Source organism: Salvia hispanica, chromosome 4 (assembly GCF_029641045.1).
Source record: "Salvia hispanica isolate PSC_SH4W2 chromosome 4, Shi_PSC_v1, whole genome shotgun sequence".
NCBI classification, from domain to species: Eukaryota; Viridiplantae; Streptophyta; class Magnoliopsida; order Lamiales; family Lamiaceae; genus Salvia; species Salvia hispanica.
The window spans coordinates 19,231,124-19,253,335 of NC_142695.1; the positions used below are offsets into that span (position 1 = coordinate 19,231,124).

A 22,212-nucleotide genomic window follows, 5' to 3' on the forward strand; every position below is an offset into this window, starting at 1 on the left:
TGAAAAAAAAAATTCGAAACACAGAAATAGAGTTTTCTGTTTCTTACACGTGGAGATTGAGGCATAAACAAGACAGATTCATGTATCCAAACTCAACAAATCCATCAGCAAATCCAAATTGAAGTAATCCCCACATTATCTTTTCCGGAGTAAACACATCTGTTGGTATCTGTGTTTGATGTGATTCCAGTCTTCCTGTTTCCCTTTGTGCATGTCACTCTCACTTTCCCTCCAGAACCTCCTCCACCTTTCTGGAAAAATCATGCTCCTCTCTAAAAAGCCTCTTGCTCCCTCTCATTATTCAATTCAGAATCACTCCAATCACCCGATTATACCGCCATCACAATTCCAATGGCAACTGTTCTCTTCACTTCAGCTCCGTGCTCCTCTTCTTCGCGGATTGTCGAGCAAAACTCGCCTCACATCTCATCCTTTTCTTCTCACTCTTCCTTTTCCAAAAGGGCGCGCCAAAGATTCAATTTTTGTGTGAAAGCTGAGAATTCAGATAAGCCCTCTTCATCTTCGTCTTCGTCCGTGGGGGTGGAGGAACCGAAAGATGAAGTGAATGAGAAGAGAGAATTGCGCTTAGATAATGGTTCAATTAGCTCCGAGCACGAGGATGAGACGGAGGAGAGAGAAGCGCGGCAAGAAATGGACTGGAAAGTTGATGAGGAGTTCAAGAATTTCATGGGGAACCCCTCGATTGAGGCTGCAATCAAGCTAGAGAAGAAGAGGGCTGATCGGAAGCTCAAGCAGCTTGATCGAGAAAGGAGTGATAACCCTCTAATTGCTTTCTTCAACAATCTGGTTCGTGAAAATGTGTCGAAAGAGAAAGAAAGGTTGGAGAGAGCGGAAGAGACCTTCAAGGCTCTTGATCTTAACAAGGTTATTATATTTTGCTTTATTGATTTCGTTGGTTCATGTTTATGATCGCATTGTGAGTCCTGGTTGAGTTAAAAATATTGATTGATTGTCTGCCTGCCTTTTTTGGGTGGAAACAAATTGCAGCTGAAGAGCTGTTTTGGATTCGATACGTTCTTCGCGACGGATGTTAGGAGGTTTGGAGATGGTGGGATTTTTGTTGGGAATTTGAGAAAACCGATAGAAGAAGTGATACCTAAGTTGGAGAAGAAGTTGTCGGAAGCTGCAGGGAGGGACGTGGTGGTGTGGTTTATGGAGGAGAAAACAAATGATATCACTAAACAGGTACATTTTAATACTTGCTAACCCGATTGTGTATATGTATACGGACTCTTGGTTGTTTTTTGTGTTTGTTAGGTATGTTTCATAGCATTTAATGTAAATTTCAATTTAGCATTGTTTGGAAGTATATTTGATGATGGTTATAGCTTCTTTGTTATTTATCTGCATAGAGTCCTCATGCCGTATCATATTGGGATTCTCAGTTGATTATTTGTGTTTGTTAGGCATGTGTAGTGCAGCCCAAGGCCGAGATGGATCTCCAGTTTGAATCTACGAAACTAAGTACTCCGTGGGGTTATCTTAGTGCAGTAGCACTATGTGTTGCAACATTTGGGACAAGTGCTTTGACAAGTGGCTTTTTCCTGAAGCCTGATGCTACCATTGACGACTACCTGAATAATGTTGCGCCTCTATTTGGTGGATTCTTGACCATTATTGCGGTCTCTGAGGTACGTGTTGAATTAATCTCCCAACTTGCTGTATGGTTATTGACAGGTTTAAGAAGGTAACATTACTCATATGTTGTTAGTATATTATCATTATTTTGTGTTAAATAATGAGTGTCCTGGTTGAAATGTTGGTATATAGTAGATGATATACTGCACGTGACAACTAAATATTAAGTTAGGATATGCCTGATCGGTGTCAATTTGTATCCATGATACAATCTTAGATATATAATTCTGAAAGAATAGTTTGTCTTCGATAATACTTGTATTCTAGGAAAACTTTCTGAACATAGAGTGGAATTGTGGTAGAAACTTTGGGTGTGTTAGGTTTGATGCATTCATTTTCTTCACCTTTTCCTTTATGTGTCAAGACTGCTATTTGTATATTCGGATCATATGATAGCCCTCTACCTATATTTGTCCATATCAGAACTATGAACTGTGTAGGTAATCTCTTTGTTTTCCTTAGATTGCAACAAGGGTGACTGCTGCTTGTTATGGAGTTAAACTCAGTCCATCCTTTCTCGTTCCATCAACTTGGACTGGATGCCTCGGTGTAATGAATAACTATGAGTCTCTACTTCCCAATAAGAAGGCTTTGTTTGACATTCCTGTTGCACGAACAGCCAGTGCTTATCTGACATCATTGGTCCTCACTCTTGCTGCATTTATAGCCGATGGTAGCTTTAATGGGGGTGACAACGCACTGTAAGCAACCCTTTTCTCCTCCTTACAATAATGCCTCACTCACGTTCACTGGAATTAAGTTTCACTTCTTTTTATGCAGATACATAAGGCCTCAGTTCTTTTACAACAATCCCCTTCTTTCCTTTATACAATACGTTGTAGGCCCATACACGGACGACCTTGGCAATGTGCTGCCATATGCAGTTGAAGGTGTGGGAGTCCCCGTCGATCCTCTTGCTTTCGCTGGACTGCTAGGTCGGTCTCCTCATGATCCTAACATATTTATAACTGCCCCGTTACAACCAGCTTGCTAACTAGATGTTTCTTGGACAGGCATGGTTGTGACTTCTTTGAACTTGCTCCCTTGTGGGAGACTTGAAGGAGGACGTATTGCCCAAGCTATGTTGGGACGTAACAGTGCCACTTTGTTATCTTTTGCGACTTCCCTCCTGCTAGGGATTGGCGGCTTAAGTGGAAGCGTGCTGTGTTTGGCGTGGGGGCTCTTCGCGACTTTCTTCCGAGGAGGAGAGGAGATCCCTGCAAAGGACGAGATTACCCCGTTAGGAGACGACAGGTTTGCTTGGGGGTGTGTGCTCTTCCTCATATGTTTCCTCACCCTCTTCCCTAATGTAGGGGGAACTTCCACCTCATATTTTGGAGGACCATTTTTCAGGGGTGATTTGTAGGTTGTAGTGTATATATGTATGTGATCTGTATAGCTCTTTTTTTCTTTTTTCTTTTTTCTTTTTTCTCTCTATGTAACCTAGCTTTTTCTTTAAAGGTTTTTGTTTAGGTATGCTCTGTTTCTCTGATATTTTTCTTTTTTTGCTGTTTTGTGTTCTAGATAAGATTATATGAAGGGAGAAAATAAAAATTCAAGATGTCCAACATTAAAATTCATTGCTCAACTTGAATAATGATAGTATTGTCTTTTGAAGTACAGATTATCTGTTAAGAAACATATAAACAAATGCTGTAGGGGTAGGTAGTTATCTTTAATTTTTTTGGATATATCAAATAAAACTTCCAAGAGAAGTAATCCAAATTTCCACAAAAATAGAGGCGTAGCATCCTTTTAGCCATGCTGAAAACTCTCTTTGGCCGTCCGAATATAAATTTCCAACATTAATTAGTCGTAAAATATATAGACCATCCAATCCCATACCATCTACATATATACCCAAATTAAGTTAACCTAACTTAGACCTAACTTGGAAATTCTACATCATGGGCAAAACCACTACCACCACTATTTGCATATTCACAACATTCTTCCTCCTCCTCTCACACATCACTGCCCGACCGGGCCCCACATTTCACGACGTCACTCCCATCGAGAATCATCACGCGGTGAGTCTCGCATATAGCCATATAGTTTCATACTAGCACCCCCGTTTCCACCCCCATAATGCAATATGCATGTCCTGTGTACATATACATGTGATCATGGTGTATATAAATTCCAGTGGCGAATCCAGTTAGGAAACAAGGGTGTGTAGTTGTACCCAAATATTTTTAGTATTACTATAGTTACCGAGTACTACTATTTATTATCTATAATTATGTACCCTAAAACTAATTAAAATGCCCCATTTTTATATGATGAGATTGCTTATTTTAATTTTTTTTTTTTTGTTATTTGGACTTTGACATATTAATATGAAAGTGAGAAAATAAAGTATACTACTAATTGTGGGAGAGCAAATCAAAGAGATGAAAGAAAGAAAACTAATATAGCTCATAGATTTCAGCCACTGCCAATTGACTGTTCGAACTTTGAGGGTTCAAATGGCTATAATTATTTGTCGTATCCTCAAACCAAAAAGAATTCTAGATCTGTCAGTGAATTTGATTATTTGAATATCAAGTTATCACCAGTAATGATCCGTTTGTGTTTTTTAGGAACAAGAAGGGCAGAAGGTGGCGGATCGAGACAACTGCGTGGGGCTTAAAGACGACGAGTGCATGATGAGGAGAACGATTGAAGCTCAGCTTGATTATATCTACACACAAAAGAAGAAGCAGCCGTGATCACAATAATAATTTCTGTTATTGCATGAGATGATTTGTCTTTTCATATATGTTCGGCTATAATAAATCTTCGTCTCCTTATTAATCAATTATTTATATATGTTACTCGTACTACGTATTTCGAAAAGTTCATAATGGTTCTTACTTATTTTGTTGTTTGTAATCCGTAAATATAAATAATTTGAAAAAACATTGGGTCAAGGGGTGCATGCGATTCACAAAATTAGGATAGTATCATAACCTATATTTATGTAATTTTGTGTAATTATTTGTCGTATCCCAAATAATATTATTTGAATATGAACTATATAAAATTATCTCCCAATACTGCAACACAACACGTTTTCATCAAAGCATCCCGATTGATTTGGGAAATGGCGAATGAGTTGAATACTTTGGTGGAGGTGATAAGATCGAAGGTCCGATCATTGAAGAAGAAGTGGAAAAAGAAGAAGAAGAAGAAGACAACGATGACGTACATAAAAATGGACAAGACCGCAAGTGTGAGGTTAGAGATCCGTAGCCGCAAGGCACAACAAATCATCGACCGGATTCTCAAGACAGCCGGCAAGAAGTCTCTCCCCTGATCCCTTATCTCCTCTTTCTCTCCTCTTTCACTCTCAACTTAACTCAATCAGTAAAACACTGGATTTGATGCCAAGTCAAAGTTGGATGATCTCATAAGTATTTCGTAAATAGTAATTTTGGTCCTATTCACTATATGTTGAAATTTATCCAGTATTAGACTATACTCCACAAATGGGATTGATTTAGTGTACGTTCCTTAATACTATATGAATTCCATTTTAAGATAGAATAATTTGTTGGAAAATACTGGGCTGCTACATTATAAACTTAATGTGTATAACTATTTTAAAGTGTGTGTGAATACCATATTATGATTTTGAATTTGTTAATGAGTCAAATAATAAAAAAAGATCTTAGTATTATTATAAGAAGTTATGATCCCCAGATAGGGCAGTTCCAATTTTTCGGTTTTTAGTTTTCTCTTTGAAGTAGCTTGACAAGAACTTCTCTAATCATTTGAAACACCACAACCAATCCGAAGGCCATAACAATACTACAATATGGTACTAGTACACATCCTTTTATGTGTTTCTAATCCGAATTATTTTAGCCCCAATGTCTCATAGCATAATAACCCAAAAATCCAATACGATTGATTTAAAAATATCCCAAATTAAACACGAATGGGCTGGCTCAAAAGTGTAACTGAAACATTGAGGTTCAGGGAGCCCATATGTAATTATCTAAGTACTTCATTAGGCTAAGTTTTGTTGAAAAATGATTTCTTGGTTACATCCTTTCATTTCTTTATAAGACTTCAAACAGATCTTGAATCCATATAAATGTTGACATGTGAATTTTCTAATATAAAAATGTGAACTAAAATTAAAGAGATTAATTTAAATAGTAAGACACTTCTTAAAGCACCACTTGGTTTTAGATAGAATCTTATTGGAGTTTGATTGGTCTCATTTCACTCATAATGTACAATTCAATGAATGTGAGATTACCTAGTTCCCGTAAAATCTAATAATTTCAAATTAAATAACATAATAATGTAGATTAGAGAGAGTAGAATATGTCGAATATATATAGAGAGTAGTTTTTGAGATTAGCTCTTGTCAATTAAAAGGCACTAGAGTGTATTAGATTTTGTTTATTTTGACATCTTTTGAAATGGTTTACAAGAATCCTATGTATAGTTGCTAGATGATCCTTCTATATAAATCCCTAATTAAAAATATAAGAATGTAGAATTATATATATTATAGTCTATAGACTATTCTAGCCACTACATGAAAATCTAGAATTCTCAATCTCAACTATAAACTATTCTAGCTACCACATCAGAATCTAGAATAGTTAGAATCTTCTAGATGATGGCATGACTCTTCAATAATAATCAAACATATTTATATCAACTTATTTTCTTTGACAGATAGAAGATTGACATGCTATAATGACTTTGATTTATGCATAAAGAAAGAAATTATTTTCCTACATGTTATAATTGTTTGATCTATTTTGGTTAAAGATAGTAGCACAGAGTCAAATATAGCTAAATGGGGAAGAATTTGACTGTGAAAATTCTGGAGGAGGAGACAAAAACAAAAGAAAACAAAGGAAAAATAATTTGAAAATGGATAGGTTTATTATGGGTTGAACAATGGGGAATATGGGCTAATGCATGGTTGGTCTGAGCCATATATCATGGTCATGCACTGTATCTAATCTCATATTCATTCAATTTCATCACTTGTATTTTCCTTTTTCTTTTTTCCCTACTTTGCTCAATCATATTCAACTTCTTCATCTGTGGTCCTATCTCGATTTATCATCTCATCAATTTCCTATATAATACCTGCCATCACCCTTTATGATGCTGCACCACTTGTCTCCATAAAATTGGCATCCAGAATTATATAAATTATATAATACATATATTATTATTATTATTGCCATTATTCATGTACATGTACGTACACCTTTGGATCCAAGACAAATGTGGAATTTAAAGACGAAATTTTCCGTTGGTAATTCTCAAAAACTCGTTGGTAAACAAGATTATCGACAAACACCTTAACTTAAACCGTTTCTACATTTGAATGCAACGGTTTAAGTAAATAATGTGTGACATCATAATACATGACCTAGCATCAATTAAGATTGCAGTGCAAGTACGAGATCGGATCGAATAGCTAGATTAACTAATTGAGCCTTTATACACCATTTTTTTACGAAATGACAGATACAGTTGGATGTATATGTCATTTCAACTAGACACGATTGCATTAATTGGTAATTTTAACTTCCACAGTGACATTAATTAGTCGGAAAACGACAATTGTTCGTGTGAAAATGAGAAGAATTAAAAGTAAGAAGTAACCTTGGGTATGTATGATTATTGCAGCTCGACTGGTGCAAAACACATGGGTGTGGGGCTGCAAGAAAAGCAGATGTTAGAAGTAATAGCTACAGCTCTGGAGAAAAGTTGGCAACTGCAGAGATAAGGAGTAGAAGAGATATTATTTACTGTCATGAGAGGAAGAGTGTTGTCATCAATATTGGGAACAGTCCTAGGTGAAATTATTTAAATTTTTAAAAAATTTATTTGGAAGAAAATAAAACAATTGTTATGAATATTAATTGTTCTTCTCCAGTTTTACAATGGGATTGGGGGGCAATGTTTTGGTAGGTGTTGGTAGGACAAAAATGTGTCCCTCCATACCCTTTTGATGATCCCATCCAACATAATTCACTGCAAACAAAGAACAATCCAATCATCTATACAATATACAAGTAATTGTTTGTTGGGTTTGTGTTTGCTATCTTTTTGTGTATTCATTGCTTTGTTGGTATTCAACTTTTTTCATTCCAATACTATGTGCTTTAGCCTTTAGTTGGTTGGAGCTAGCTATAATTAAATTGAAAATTGATAATGCATTATTTTAATTTCATATATTCATTTATGATTTATGTTGATTCACACGTGACCTTCATGGATTAATATTTGTGTAGAGCAAATGAAAATTAGAGGAAGTAATTAATGCACTTAACTCACACTATTCCTAAAATAATAGGAAGGTAAAAAATGGAAATATTGAAGTCAAAACTTGTTAGATGATAGTACACTCGAATTCGAACAAACTTTTGAAGTAAGGAACTCGAAAGAAAGGACAAAGGTATGCTTAGAAGGTCTACTATAATGAATTTTGTATAAAGATTGCATATATATGAATAATTCCAAAAATAAGATAATAAAATATATAGAGGGTGTTTGTAATGGGAGAGGAAGATCTCAGGCAGGATCTGCACACTTTGAAAAGGGTCACAAAGATGCATATGAAATATTCCAACATATGTTTTGGCTTTTACCTTTCATGTCTGACTGCCCATCACCTAGGATTACAAAATCTTTTTATCCTTGCAAATCATTTTATCTTACATTATAATGCATGTCCAAAAACCAAAAAAAAATTGATTTTTTTTAGTCATTAATGTAGAAGGACAATTAAGGTGGGGGGTTGACACCACTAAATAAATAAGTGTGTTGATAGATATTTTGCATCAATTAATGATGTCGTTTGTCATAATTTCAGTCATGTGAATAAGGATTAGAGAACCAGAGGCTTGCTATAAAAATTCGTAAATGTAACAGTACTTATTACATTAATATTTTAATACCTATAATTTGACTGGTTCTATAATTAAGTAGGAATAATGATCCTCATTTCTCATAATTCGGAGACTCAAACCCGTAGTTCGCATTTTACCAATGAAATTATATTTCATTTTGAAATTTCATTTTTTTTTTTTATCTTTTTCAATCACAAGTCTTAACCCAAATTTCAACAATGAGAGGGTTGGATATATAGAGGCGACCGCAACCCCAGTGCCCAGACCGCTAGAAGAACCTTTTTCTTCTAGGATTGGCTGGAAAGTCATGGTCGCCCTGGTCTCTATAAACTTTTTTAAAAACAATTTCTTATTGAGATTTTTAATTTTTTTTTAATAAAATTATGATATTACCCCTCATTTAAAGTTAACAAAAAATCTGCTCTCTCTTGCATTTTTGTTCACTTCTCACCATTAATAACGGTGTTTGTCAAAATAATCTATAGTAACTCTAACTTTCCCTGGCTCATAAAGAAGAATCCAATGCTTTTATAATAAATAAAGTTGGAAGACTTCGAGTTTTTATGTCTAGTTTATGTACTAAAGAAAGTGTAAAAATTTAGAAAAAAAAGAAGACAAAAGCTTACTTATACTCGTACTGGTCCAATCTAAAGATCCCTCATGTGGATATCGATATATACATATATAATTGGCCCACTTAATAAATCCTACTTTCTGACAATTATTGTTACATGTGACTTAATAAATCTCGGTTGCTGACAATAAATATTGTTACACTTATACTCTACACTATTCTTGTTCCAAACAAATATTTTTTGATTCTATTTATGAGAATCAATTTTTTGTCCAAGATTATATTTACATTCATGCTCTTTATGGGATAATGATACACATATTATGTCATCCAACCTCACCAATAACTTTCATACTAAACTAAATGTAACTCATACCAATAACTTTCATTGAATATTTCTTTTCAGAATAGGATAGTATTTAATAGTTACCACACGAGATAAATTCTAGAGATCTTCAATATTAAAGCAAAATGGTGCACAAGGGGCTGGTTACATAAAAATTAAAAAAATTAACATAATAAACCAAATAATTGTTGCCATTATTTCTAAGACAAGAAAATGTACTGAGAATGAAATTTTCTTATCTCTTCTCTTTTTTTCTATGAAGCTGTTTCCCACTTGCGTTACAGCCACAAAAAGAGATGGAAGAAGAGAAGAAAGGGAAACAAAAACCCCTTTTTTGAGATTCAATTTCACCATTTTAAAAACATAGCTTTTTTTAACATTATTACAGCAGCTAACATAGGACAGTTGATCAATGTTGTTCCATTTCTTCACCACCTTTTACCTTCGATTTCAAACCACCTGCCACAGATTCACACTACACATTAGGGAAAAAAAGTCCTTATTTATATATAAAAAAAAAAACTCAACTGGTTTTGGTGCTGCAGTTGATTTCCAGAGTGCAAGAAACGATAATGCTCCTCCTGATATGCAGGTCTCACCTACAAATTTATGCAAATTAAATCTATAAGATATATTAAATAATCATTAATTAAATGAAGAGAAGCAAAAAAGAAAGTACTTCAAATTGAGTTGAGGAGTAGCCTTGTGAATATTCCATTTCCACCACATTCTCCACCGAAGCCTGACTTCTTGCTTTCTGCATATTTGTAAATTCACTAAATAAATAAAATAAAATAACATTAGAAATATGATGGATTGAATTGAACTCACATTGTAAAGCTGGGAGCTAGCAGTGTCGTCGAGCTCCTGCACCTTTTTCCGGCATCGATTTTCTCTGGTTTTGGACAAGGGTTTGGTAAGGGTGGTAGAGTAGTTAAAGAAGCAGTTGTTTTTGTCGTTTCCTCCGCAGCCTTCTTCCTCATGCAGCTGTGGCGGCCCGGACGAGGCGTCCGACACCATGGACAGATCTTCGTCTTCATTCGATATTATCTTGGTCCGATGCTCGGGCGATTCGTAAGTGGAAATTGAAGACTGTTGCAAGTAAAGAGTCCAGCCTGACTCGCAACCGCTGCTGCATTCTTCATTTCCGAACATGTAATTCATTATTTGTAATTCAGCTAGCACTGTTTGATCAATGTATGTTTATACTTATATATATATATATGTGTGTGTGAGTGCGTGTAGGGTTGTTGTTTGTTGGTGTTCTTAGGTTTATGGGTGGAGTAGATATTGAGGATTGAGACTGGGGGTTGAAGGGGAAAAGACGAGAGAAAATGTGAGCTGAATTCAGAGGTTTTTTTTGGCAATATTCAAACTTCTCTATCTCTTAGAATGCCTGCCAGTTGGGCACCAGGGGGCTATGTGTAATATTGCCTTCAAATGGCCAAATCATGTCTCATATCTAACCTCATTACTTTGTGTCACATTTTTAATGTTTAACACAAAACCTTGTTTTAGATTTGCCTAACTATTCAACCCTATCTACACTCTTTTTGCACTTGCACTTGAACGTGTCCGATACCGTAAATGTTCGGATCGATTCCAATTTTGAATCTGAATATATAATATGACAACAACACAATCTAACACAAGACTCTATTAATCAGTGAATAAGAAGGGACAATTAAGTGATTTTCATAGCTAGACTAGCATACTTATCCAGATCCACTTCACACTCGCATATATGAAGTGGATGTTGTATATAGTACTAAGAGCATCTCCAGTGGCGGACTTCCCGTCGCCCTTCGGAGAGGCTTCCGTGAAGTCCGTCGGGGAAGGGCACCATTGAGGCTACCCGAGACGGACGCGGACGTCCGCCGCGAAGGGCGCCATTGTGGCGGGTCGCGAACGTCCGGTGCAGACTTCCCAATTTTTTATTTAAAAAAAAAAAAACTCTAGATATACGGCTCAAAAAATTAATTCTGTAACGTAAATTGCATATTTGTGAATTTGTGAATTTTTTTATATTGGGGGAAGTCCGCACGGGAAGGGAGATGGGAACGGCGGATTGTGCAGTGGGAAGTCCTTATGACGTGACAGGAGGGTGGGAAGTCCTTATGACGTGACAGGAGGTGTTTTTGGAAAGGGCGACGGGAAAGCCCGTCCATTCCATTTCATTCTTGAATTTTGATATAGCGGTGGTTAGACCGTCTAACACACATTTCTTCTTGACATAAAGATTTAGGTAGGATGCTATATTGATTTAGGAGGGACATATAAGTAATTTGATTGTATATAGGTAGATAGGGAGTGGGGTGAGGATGAGAAGAAAGGGAATGTATTATGTAAGGCATGAAGGGTTTCACATGCAATACAGCTGGGTAGAGCGTACGTTCATAGCAAAACGGGGTACAACTTCCATTCCCTTTTCCTCACTATTTGGACACACATCCTTTTCTTCTCTAATAATACTACTCCTATCACTATATATCACAACTCATTTCTTCCTACCTACATATTTATTTACCCATATTCTCCAGCTACTCATTTCCCAAACTAAATGCAAATCTTCTTTCTCTAACGTATACACGGATTGAGTCAGATACTTTGCGCTAAAATCCAAGAATACATTTCACAACTTTCTCATTCTATTGATATTAAATTAAAAATATATACTACTCTATAACTTAACTTAAAAAAATTTAACAAATCTTCATAAAATTAATAAAAATATAACATAATTTAAATCTCATGCTAAAATGCTTGCTTATATCGGAACCTAAATGAGTACTCCCTCCGTCCCAGACTCCCAATCTAAGTGAGACGTTTCATTTTTGGACCTGTTTTGGAGAGGGAATAATATAGAAGAGGCTCTCTTCTACATTATTCTCTCTCTTACTTCTTAATTTTATCATTTTAACTATTTATCATCATTTTTTCAAAACAGGTGCGAAGATGAAACGTCTCGCTTAGGCTAGGACGGAGGAAGTACTAGTTAAGTAAAAGACAACCCTTTCTCTATTAAATTAAAAAATACTATTCATGGAAGCTGCAATAGTATATTCCAAGTGTTAGTTCCAAAACTTAGCTCAAACTAATACCAGTATTAGTTTAGTACTATGTCCCCTGATTAATTTAAAACCAACTAAAGAAATAGAAAGGATCAAGAAAAGACATAAGGGTCAGTCAAAAACTAAGTCAGTTTGACTACTAGATCTTCAAAAAAAATGTTTTTTTTTTGGCCTGAAAAGGGAAATTCTTAATTGTGTAATTAATTAGATTAAAATTGCAGGTTGAACTAAACCTTGAAGTATCCAGCATCAGATTCTTTCAAAGGGAACATGCCGTATTTGGGAGTCCTTAAACTACTAGATTGTGTCCCTTCAAATGTACTTAATTTTCTCATAGTATTATATTTAACAAAAATATTAACATTACATGCATTGATTATATTTCATATTGCAATTTAATTGCGTAATTAATCTCTATCATAGTACACGTGGTGAAATACAATTTGAGATTAATTTAACAGCGGTAATAAAACTAGGAGGCTTGAGAGAAAATGTGGGTGTTTCAAGTGTTAATTACTATGAGATTGGCTGATAATGTTTTATTTACGTTTTTTTTTACTCTATTGCTGGTGAATCTTTAACCTTTGAGCATTTTCTACTGTGTGATAAAAATGTGTTAGGGTGTTTTTAATATTGGTTAATTGAGTTTCACATGCCCTCACTTCCTCTCCACTCTAAATAAACACGCACTCACACACACATGTCTGCACGTGTGCATATGGCAATTCAGAATTTCCAACAGATATGCACACATGTATGCACGTGCGCACACATTTCAATCTTATAAATGGCCTTTCTAGGGCTTAATTTTAACCATTAATTAATTAACTACTTGTTTTGGGCTTGTGATCTTTGCTTAATTACTCATTCCAATGTTCAGTTCCTGTTCATTCTTATCCTCCATCATCTAATCATTTTTTTTTAATTTTATGCCTCAACACTCACTAGTTTTCATCGACCAACATTTAAACATAGCCTATAAATTACTCAATTTTAAAGATTCTAATTTTGCTTAGGCATCCGAGACTACTGAACTTTTTATTTATCTAATTTTTCTTACAAGTTGAATTGTTGACTAATCTAAGATGCAAATCGGCCGGCGAATAAAATCACTTCGTTTAGAAATAATAGCACATAATTACTAAAGTTTAACGGATACATTCTTCGCATGTTTATTTGACATATACTGAACTTTTAATTTTGTCTCATTTTGCTAACAAGTTGCATTAGGAGTTTAGGACCTAAGATGTTGACATAAAAATACGATGACATTATTTTAAATATCCAAAATTTTACTTATCAATAAAAAAAATCAATAATAGACTGAAATTAATTTAAATATGGCGGCAATTTTTTTTTATGATGTTGATCTCCTTCTCTATTTTTATATTTTTGCTCTATCCTAAATTCATTACAAAAAAAACTTACACTTTTAAGGAGTACTATTATTCATACATTAATTTAATGTCACGTGTAACTGTCATTTTCTGATTTCTCCAAAATTCGGTCTCATTAGCAAAATCGGGTAAAATTTGAATATTCAAATAATTAAGAATAAGAATTTGCAAAAAGTTCAGCAATTTACCTACAAATAGACCTTAATGCGACTACAATTGTTATCGATATGATTGTTTTGCAGTTCAGAAATAGCGATTGAGTGATAGTTTGTTGTAGAAAGATATACAATTAATATGATATATTGCTAATATATTACTTTGGCAGGCCGATTGTGTTTGAACATTCAAATAAAGTTTAAGCTAACAAAGTTGTGATGCAGCCTCAAATCGGGAAGTTCGATCAGTTTGATCTAGTTGTGAACTTTATAAACATTTTTTTACAGTTGTTCTAATTTTTTAATCATAACAAATTTCATTTATAGTTTGGGTCATATATATCCTAAACTCATTGCAGTAAGGGCCATGTTGCAGTAAAGAATTAAAGATATTTAATTTGAAATTAACTATGAATTTATGAAAGAGAAAGACACGAGACACGTAAAGATTTTTGATGTTATCTGGCAGGGAGGATTACAACGTTAATAACTTGGTTAAAACAAATTACTGTATTATATATATGAAGCAAGAAGCAAATGGGGTTATTAATAGTATTAGTAGTATGAAATTTAGAGTAGATATATTTAGAGACGTGGTGGTGTGCAGTGCAGCAAGCATGATACTTTGATGGGGCTTTGGTTTCATCGTCACAGTCAAAGGCAAATGCTGCTGCCATCATGTGCTCCTTCCCTCGGATCACTATATCGATTCAATTTAATTCTCCTAAATCAATTACCTCTAAGGTTATCGAATATTTGCGTTGTGACCTCCTTTTTACACCACGTGCTCGATCACCATAATATACTATAACTTTTTTCCACCCACTTTTCTTAACATTTCTTAAAATATGTGTCACCATGAAATGAGATTCCTAATATTCCTAATAGTGGACGGAGAGAATATTTTAATTGATTTTTTTATTATTATATATTTACAACATGGAACAACATCTCAATCATAACATCATAGTATGGTAATGTTGATGTATTTTGGTCGTTTATAAAATGATAGTAGTATATGGAGTATTACTGATGTGTTTGGTTGTTTTTATTGTGAAGGGATATTTTTAGGGATTAAAAATATACATTGCGTTTATAAAATGACATGGTTTTACTATCACACAAAAACAATATTATTGTTCATATCTTATACTAATAACAATTTTCCAGCCTTTGATATAATATCATCCAATTAGGATTTCGTTAGAATCTTCACTAAATTATTTTTAATTTAATACTAGTATTTTTTTTGTAAAAAAATAATTTTAATTGAAAGAATTATTAAAATTTAAAATTTTAGGATAATTTTCAAGAGAGAATGTGATTATTAGTCCTATTAATGTGAATTAGGCGCCATTTAATTATATAGTGACTAAAATACTCTTAGTAATAAGTGAAAATGATATATTTCTTTCGTAATATGAGTTTATGAAATTGAATCTGGACCACGTATTTTTGGTTGTGTGGTCCAGATTGAGTTATATGGTTATCACCTTAATTCTAGTTGTTATTTTAATGCACCAATATACTCAATCTATCTCAACTAAGTTGAGACATAATTTTAGACATGAAAATTAAGAAATTGTGTTGAAAAATATGATAGAGAAATAAAGTAGGAATGATAAAGAGAGTGTGAAGTAGATAGTGGAATAAAGTATATACGGTTTAGAGTTTAGGGTTTAGAGTGATTGGATATTTTATTTTTTGTTAAAAAGGAAAATGACTCAACTTAGTGGGACATCCCAAAGAAGAATATGAATCAACTTAGTTTGGACGGTATATTATTGACTAAATTAATGTTAATCAAATCTTTATGTATGTATATAGATGTGATCATTTTCCTTTTTTAGTAACATGTTACAGAGTATATAAGAATAAAACATACTTTCTCAGTCTCATAATTATACTCTCATTTTTCGTTTTAGGTCGTAAATTTAGGATTGAATAATTAGTGTAATAAGAGAACACTTAATTAACTCGAATATCTTTTTAAATACCCCTATTCTTATTTAAAATCGAAATGATACAAATAGTTTGGGACGAGCCGAAATAGAGAAGTTGAGTAACATAGGATGGAGGTAGTATATATTATTCAATCAATTAATGACTAATTGATTGATAACTAATTAATTAGTTAATTTAGAGAAAAAAATTCATTGTGGCTAACTAAGATAAGTGACTAAAACGTCCATTTCCATAGATATTTATATTTAAACCATAATAGCAAATTAGTTACGGAAAAATTTGTATTATCAAGTACTCTCTCCGTTCCGAGGTAGTGGGGGAGTTTCTTTCGGCACGTGATTTAAGAAAAATTGTGTTAAGTAAGGTAAAGGAAGAATAAAGTAGGAAATGAAAAAGGTAGAAAGATGAATAGAGAATAGAGTAAATGAGAAGAAATGTGTTGACTTTTATTAAAAAAAGAAATGACTCCACTACTAGGAACGTACCAAAATGACTCCACTACTAAGGAAATGAGGGAATTTATATTAAAAAAAATCAATTCTATTTAAATTTATGTCACATATCTAAGAAATAAAACTAACTATTCATAATGAGTGGATTGTTCATTATTTCTATTAATGACCATACACTGAGATTTGTGTATACTTAACACGCAAAAATAACTATGTATTTTATTATTTAAGAGAAATAAGGTAAATGGATAGTTCAAGTGATAAAACTCAGAGTAGTTCATTTTTATAACAAGGAAAGTATATTAATAGCGTACCCATTACTACTGTTTTGACTTTTGAGGCTTTCCTCCAATTTTGAACAATCAAGGGGTTTATCAGCCCAAGTAGAAATTGGGCCTGTCAACTATTTTATAGCCCATTTACTTCCGCCTTACATTTGAATTGCCAATCCCTTTTTGTCATTAATAAATAATACTATCTCCGTTCCATAGTAATAGAATCATTTTATCATTTTGATACGATCCATAGTAATAGAGTCATTTCTCTTTTTAGTAAAAGTCAACACATTTTTCCACACCTACTTTACTCTCTCTTACTTTTTTATCTCTTCATCTCTCTACCTTTTTCATTTTCCACTTTATTATTTATTTACTTAATTCACCTAACACAATTTTTTTTAGAGTAGTGATAACAACCAAATTTTGTACAACTAAATTAAGGCTATATTAATAATTTGATGTATTAGTTATATATTAAAATAATAAATATAGTAATTGGATAAGTTAAAAAGACTTATTAGCCTTTAACTTCATTTTTTATTTTTATATTTAAATTTCTTTCTTATTTTTTTTTAAAATTTGAATTAAACTATATATCAAATACTGTTAAGAGTTAGTTCTTATGTTCTTTTATAATTAAGTCATTTTTTCATTTTGAGAAGTTCCTTTATTTTACAATTAATCTAAGTACTAGGATTAGAATCTTATAGCCAGCCCAATGGTCCCAATAAATTGAATATGAATAACGATAGAAAAACCCCAGTAGAAAAAAACTTACTCCTATGTTAGAGCATCTCCAATGGCGGACGTCCCGGTAGGACGTCGCCGACGTCCAACCGGACGTCCGCCGTAGTGAACGGGAAGGGCGCCCACGCCTGTCCCATGTGCCCGTCCCATGTCCTCGCCCCTCAGCCCCACGTCCGACCGGACGTCCGCCACTGTGGCGAAGGTCGGACGTCCGCGCTTTAAATTTTTTTTTTTTTTTTTTGAAAGTCTATAAATAGGGCTCGTTGAACTTCATTTCATTCACACCACTTGTGTTGACAAGTTTCTCTCTCTAACCTCTTTTTTCAAGTATATCTAGAATGACGAGTAGTCGTGCGGGTGGTAGTGGCGGAGGCGCTAGTGATAGTGATAGTGATAATGAATTGGATCTCGCTATGCAAGAGGCGATTGATCGATTGCTCCGGCAGAGGCAGCAGCGGCGGTAGCAGGCGGCGGCGGCGGTACCTCGGCCGATCAATCGCCGATGTCATGTACCCCGGGACCACATTGCTGCACATATTCGGTTGTATGAGGACTACTTTGCTCCGCAGCCGCATTTTGGGGATGCCTTATTCCGGCGACGTTTTAGGATGCATCGTCCTCTATTTATGCATATCGTGGGTGCTTTAGAGAGAAGATACGAGTTTTTCAGGATCAGGGAGGATGCGGCTGGCAAACCCGGACACACGGCAATACAGAAGTGCATTGCCGCAATCAGGCAACTGGCGTACGGAGGCCCGGCCGACATGTTCGACGAGTACCTCCACATTGGCGAGTCTTCAGCCGTCGAGTGTGTGCTGAATTTTTGCGCGGGCGTTAGATCGATATTCGGGGATCAGTATCTTCGGCGTCCGAGCCCCGAAGACTGCCAGCGGCTGATAAATATGCACGGGTTCCCTGGGATGTTGGGCAGCATAGATTGTATGCATTGGGAGTGGAGGAAACTGCCCCGTCGCCTGGAAGGGGGATACACACTTCCGGCTTCAAAGCCTAGCATCCCACGATGATCCTTTAAGCTGTAGCTGACTACCGGTTGTGGATATGGCATGCTTATTTTGGAGTCGCCGGGTCGAACAACAACCTCAACGTCCTCCAGTAGTCGCCCCTGTTCAACGATCAGTGCAATGGCGTTGGTCCCGCCAATCAGTTTCGTCGCCAATGGCAACCAGCACAATATGAGATACTAATTGGCGGATGGGATATACCCAAACTGGCCCGTCTTTGTGAAGACATCAAGTATGCGGTCGGACCAAAGAAGTCCTACTTTGCGACTCGTCAGGAGGCACGCGCAAGGATGTTGAGCGCGCATTTGGTGTGCTCCAGAGTCGATGGGGATGGTGAGGGGTCCGGCACGACAGTGGTATATTCCCAACATCGGCGACATCATGTACGCATGTATCATTTTGCAAAACATGATTGTCGAAAGTGAAGGGGACGAACTGACTCAGTCGACCAACGAAGATGATACCGGTGCCGGTACAAGCCACGGCGTGGCCAGTGCGAATGTGAACATGGGGGTACCTCATGGAGAGGTTGAGCGGTTGCGCGCATTTGCCGACATGCGGCAAAGAGATGCCCATATTCGACTTCAGGAGGATATCATCGAAGAGGTTTGGACGCGGAGGGGTGCACGTTGATGTGGTTGCTTTTTTTTCTATCTACTATGTAATTTATTTTTTTCGAATGATGTGTGTTTTTTTTAATGAAATATTCGCATTTTCCCGTTCGTATTCGTGTCGAATTTTAATTCCGTAAATTTTAATTTTAATTGTGAATTTAATTTTATTGCGGGAAGTCCTAGTGGAAAGTCCTAGTGCAGAGGGAAGTCCTAGTGATGTGGCAGTGGAATGAGAAGGGCTAGTGATGACGTGACAGACAGTTTTGTGGGAGGTCCTAGTGGGAGGGGCGCCACCGGAGACACTCTTAGTGTTGATTCTTTCATACTACTAATATGTTAGAATAAGAAAGAGTCGATGTGAGTGAAAAAAAAACATAAAAATAAAATATGGGTTAATAATAAAAGTATAATGGATGTTGGCTCATTAAATATTTAAACATACCTCCACGTCCTCCTCTCTTATTTTGGCATTTCGAACTAGAGAGAGGGAAACAAACACTGACTCAACTCTGAGACTGAAAGATGGAGTAGTATAGAACAGAGATGTCCTCACTGCTACAACTACTCCTCCTCCTCTACCCATAAACGGTCATGTGTCTTCTCTCTCCGCCGCAGCCATGCCCTGATGAATCCGCTCTCATCGCCCGATTGCTCGAATCGGAGCCCCACCATATGCCCCACCCGGATTACATCCAAGGACTCTATCAATTCCTTTCTCAAGGTATCCCCTTAAACACATAACTACACACACTTAGTTCATATGAAAATGATTACTACATTTCATATAAGTATATAGGTGCATGCGCACTTCCATTTCAAACCGGTCACGGCTTTCCTCACCCTCAACTACTTCCACCGTTTCCTCGCCGCTCATTCACTTCCGGTACTCCATCTTTTTTTTACAATCTATACTTCCGTTCCATTGCACAACTTAACATAATCTTCCTTCCATTCAATAGGAAACTGGATGGTCGTTGCAGCTTCTATCCGTGGCGTGCCTATCTCTAGCAGCCAAAATGGAGGAATCGCACGTCCCATGCCTTCTACACCACCAATCGCTCCACACTGCCTACATTTTTTACCCCAGGACGATTCACAGGATGGAGCTTCTGGTTTTGGCGACTCTCAACTGGAGATTGCGCTCCGTCACTCCATTCGATTACCTCCATCACTTCATCTCAATCCTTCCTTCCTTCGATCACTCCGTCGCCTCCGATATCATCCTCAATACCATCCGTGGTAAAATTAAAACTCGAATCGCCTAGATAACTTGATGTGAATCCGGGGATTCACAATCATAGGATGCAACGACATCGAGGGCCATGGGTTGATTGGGGTCCGAAAAGAAGGTGGAGATATGGCAAGGAGCCAAGCCGGATTCGGAGGTCTGAATCAAATCAGAATTTGCCTATCAAGATGGTGTCCAAATGCTCTTCTAAGACCACCATTATCTTCATCGACAAAATAGCTTCGCGTGAGTACCTTACACGCCTCAATCGGAGCTCAGATGAAGAAGTTATGGCCGTTTGACGAAAGTCGCACAGAGCTGCCAAAAATGCCTGGCGACAGAGAAAACGCCCGGGCCGGGCGTTTTGCCCGAAAATGCCATTTTTCAAGCTCTTAAAGACTATTTTCCCTATTACTTTTGTTTTAGTATAAATACTCTTTTGTAGGGTTTTCATTCTCAGCTTTTGAATATTTGTAAGAGACCATTTCTCCATATTTGAGAGCCCACCTTCTTCATCTTTTGAAGACTTATCAAATTCCTTCGGGTTGCATTCGATCTTTTGCCGTGCTAAGGTTGATTGTAAAGGTATGCTTGCTAGTTCTTGTGTTGCTAGTTTGTGGAGCCATTAGGTGTTTGTATGTGAAAGTGTCTTTGAGATTTCTTTCTTGTTCTTCACCTAAATCATAACACTTATCATCCTCTATCCTTTTATCCATGTTTTTTGTTCCATTTCTTGGGTTATCTTGTTCATTTGTTGGGTTTATTTACAAGAATAAGTCCGGGGCAAATTCACTAGTCTTCAATCTAGAAGATTCACATTATTTGGTATCAAAGCCATTGGTTCTTGTTCTTGTAAGAAAAGAAAAAAAAAATCCCAAAGGGTGAAAATTGTTAGAAAAATTGTCAAAAAAAGAAGAAGAGAGATCTCAAGTTCTATCCATAGGCTTTAGCTATAAATTGATATATGTGTTCTTGGGTACGTCAATTTGATTGTCTAAAAGTTGTAGGCCAAAATTTCATCAATTGTTTGGTCTATTGTTGTTGGTTGAAATTGTGCACACAAAGTGTTTGTTGAATTGTCCCATTGGCCTAGTACCTTGCTTTCACTATATCTCGTAGCTTCTAGAACTAGTAATTACTTGCCTAGTTGCATAGCTTGTGTGTGATTTGTGCTACCCTTGTGGATTAACATCTTTGAGAGCAAGTGAGGGAGAGTATCCTAGCCACCAAAATTTCTAAGCCCTCCGAGTGACATTGGGTGTGAGTTTGGGGAAAGGGGATTTTACAATATGGGAAGTGAGCTCCTCACTAAATTCTCCATTCTCGGGCGTGTGTGTTGTTTGTGTTACTAACAAAAAGGGACTTGTCCCTAGTCTTGTTCAATTTGTTTTGTAGGTACTTAAAATGGTGAACTCTAGGCATAACTCGCCTATAAAGAAAGTCGTCTCATCATCCGATGGTACTATCAAAAAGATGTTCTCCTCAATCATGAAGGAGATGCACGAGGTGTGGGGTATTGTGAATGCTATGCAAGGAGGATTTACGGCGTATCATGAGGATATAAGCCACCTTAGAGATAGAGTTAGACATAACCATTCCATAGCACCTAGTGACCGAGAGAGATATGGTAGGAGTGGCTACAAGTCAAGGTACCATGAGGATGGACTTGATAAAGGGAGTAGAAGGGAACAAGCTCCTAAGTTCCATGGGAGACTCTAGGTGGATGAGGGATCATGATCGTCATAAGGTGCATGAGTGGTTAATGGAGGAGGAAGTCTCAAGTAATGCAAGGATGAGCTCAAGCCCTCGACATGGTGGTGGAGACACAA

General features: G+C 36.2%; 4 protein-coding genes across 4 annotated transcripts; 3 read left to right on the forward strand and 1 right to left on the reverse strand.

The window, feature by feature from the left end:
• The first annotated feature begins 161 nt into the window (after nt 1–161).
• Nucleotides 162–3,135, forward strand: EGY3 (ethylene-dependent gravitropism-deficient and yellow-green-like 3). Its single transcript, XM_048090112.2, has 6 exons — nt 162–885; nt 1,009–1,206; nt 1,428–1,652; nt 2,122–2,360; nt 2,440–2,594; nt 2,673–3,135. Exons 1-6 carry the CDS (start codon nt 352–354, stop codon nt 3,023–3,025), a joined length of 1,704 nt encoding a protein of 567 aa, XP_047946069.1. The 5' UTR covers nt 162–351; the 3' UTR covers nt 3,026–3,135.
• A 113-nt stretch (nt 3,136–3,248) lies between these two features.
• Nucleotides 3,249–4,470, forward strand: LOC148927413 (phytosulfokines 3-like). The gene is made up of 2 exons (XM_089056462.1): nt 3,249–3,689; nt 4,242–4,470. The coding sequence occupies exons 1-2, from the start codon at nt 3,567–3,569 to the stop codon at nt 4,368–4,370; spliced, it is 252 nt and encodes an 83-aa protein (XP_088912588.1). The 5' UTR covers nt 3,249–3,566; the 3' UTR covers nt 4,371–4,470.
• A 274-nt stretch (nt 4,471–4,744) lies between these two features.
• Nucleotides 4,745–4,957, forward strand: LOC148927414 (uncharacterized). The gene has a single exon (XM_089056580.1). The coding sequence runs from the start codon at nt 4,745–4,747 to the stop codon at nt 4,955–4,957; it is 213 nt and encodes a 70-aa protein (XP_088912706.1).
• Nucleotides 4,958–9,547: 4,590 nt separating this feature from the next.
• LOC125197403 (protein SOB FIVE-LIKE 5-like) lies at nt 9,548–10,828 on the reverse strand. The gene is made up of 4 exons (XM_048096141.2): nt 10,286–10,828; nt 10,134–10,211; nt 9,983–10,053; nt 9,548–9,913 (listed from the first exon to the last, which is right to left on the reverse strand). The coding sequence occupies exons 1-4, from the start codon at nt 10,616–10,618 to the stop codon at nt 9,883–9,885; spliced, it is 513 nt and encodes a 170-aa protein (XP_047952098.1). The 5' UTR covers nt 10,619–10,828; the 3' UTR covers nt 9,548–9,882.
• Between the last annotated feature and the right edge of the window lie 11,384 nt (nt 10,829–22,212).

What these genes read in the sequence shown, in the direction of transcription:
- LOC148927413 (XM_089056462.1), top strand. Translation starts at nt 3,567, where the DNA reads ATGGGCAAAACCACTACCACCACTATTTGCATATTCACAACATTCTTC. An exon ending in CCATCGAGAATCATCACGCG is followed by an intron (nt 3,690 to 4,241) that starts GTGAGTCTCGCA and finishes TGTGTTTTTTAG; the next exon opens with GAACAAGAAGGGCAGAAGGT.
- LOC125197403 (XM_048096141.2), bottom strand. Translation starts at nt 10,618, where the DNA reads ATGAATTACATGTTCGGAAATGAAGAATGCAGCAGCGGTTGCGAGTCA. An exon ending in CTAGCTCCCAGCTTTACAAT is followed by an intron (nt 10,212 to 10,285) that starts GTGAGTTCAATT and finishes ACAAATATGCAG; the next exon opens with AAAGCAAGAAGTCAGGCTTC. An exon ending in CAACTGCAGCACCAAAACCA is followed by an intron (nt 9,914 to 9,982) that starts GTTGAGTTTTTT and finishes AATCTGTGGCAG; the next exon opens with GTGGTTTGAAATCGAAGGTA.
- LOC148927414 (XM_089056580.1), top strand. Translation starts at nt 4,745, where the DNA reads ATGGCGAATGAGTTGAATACTTTGGTGGAGGTGATAAGATCGAAGGTC.
- EGY3 (XM_048090112.2), top strand. Translation starts at nt 352, where the DNA reads ATGGCAACTGTTCTCTTCACTTCAGCTCCGTGCTCCTCTTCTTCGCGG. An exon ending in CAAATGATATCACTAAACAG is followed by an intron (nt 1,207 to 1,427) that starts GTACATTTTAAT and finishes TGTGTTTGTTAG; the next exon opens with GCATGTGTAGTGCAGCCCAA. An exon ending in CCATTATTGCGGTCTCTGAG is followed by an intron (nt 1,653 to 2,121) that starts GTACGTGTTGAA and finishes TGTTTTCCTTAG; the next exon opens with ATTGCAACAAGGGTGACTGC.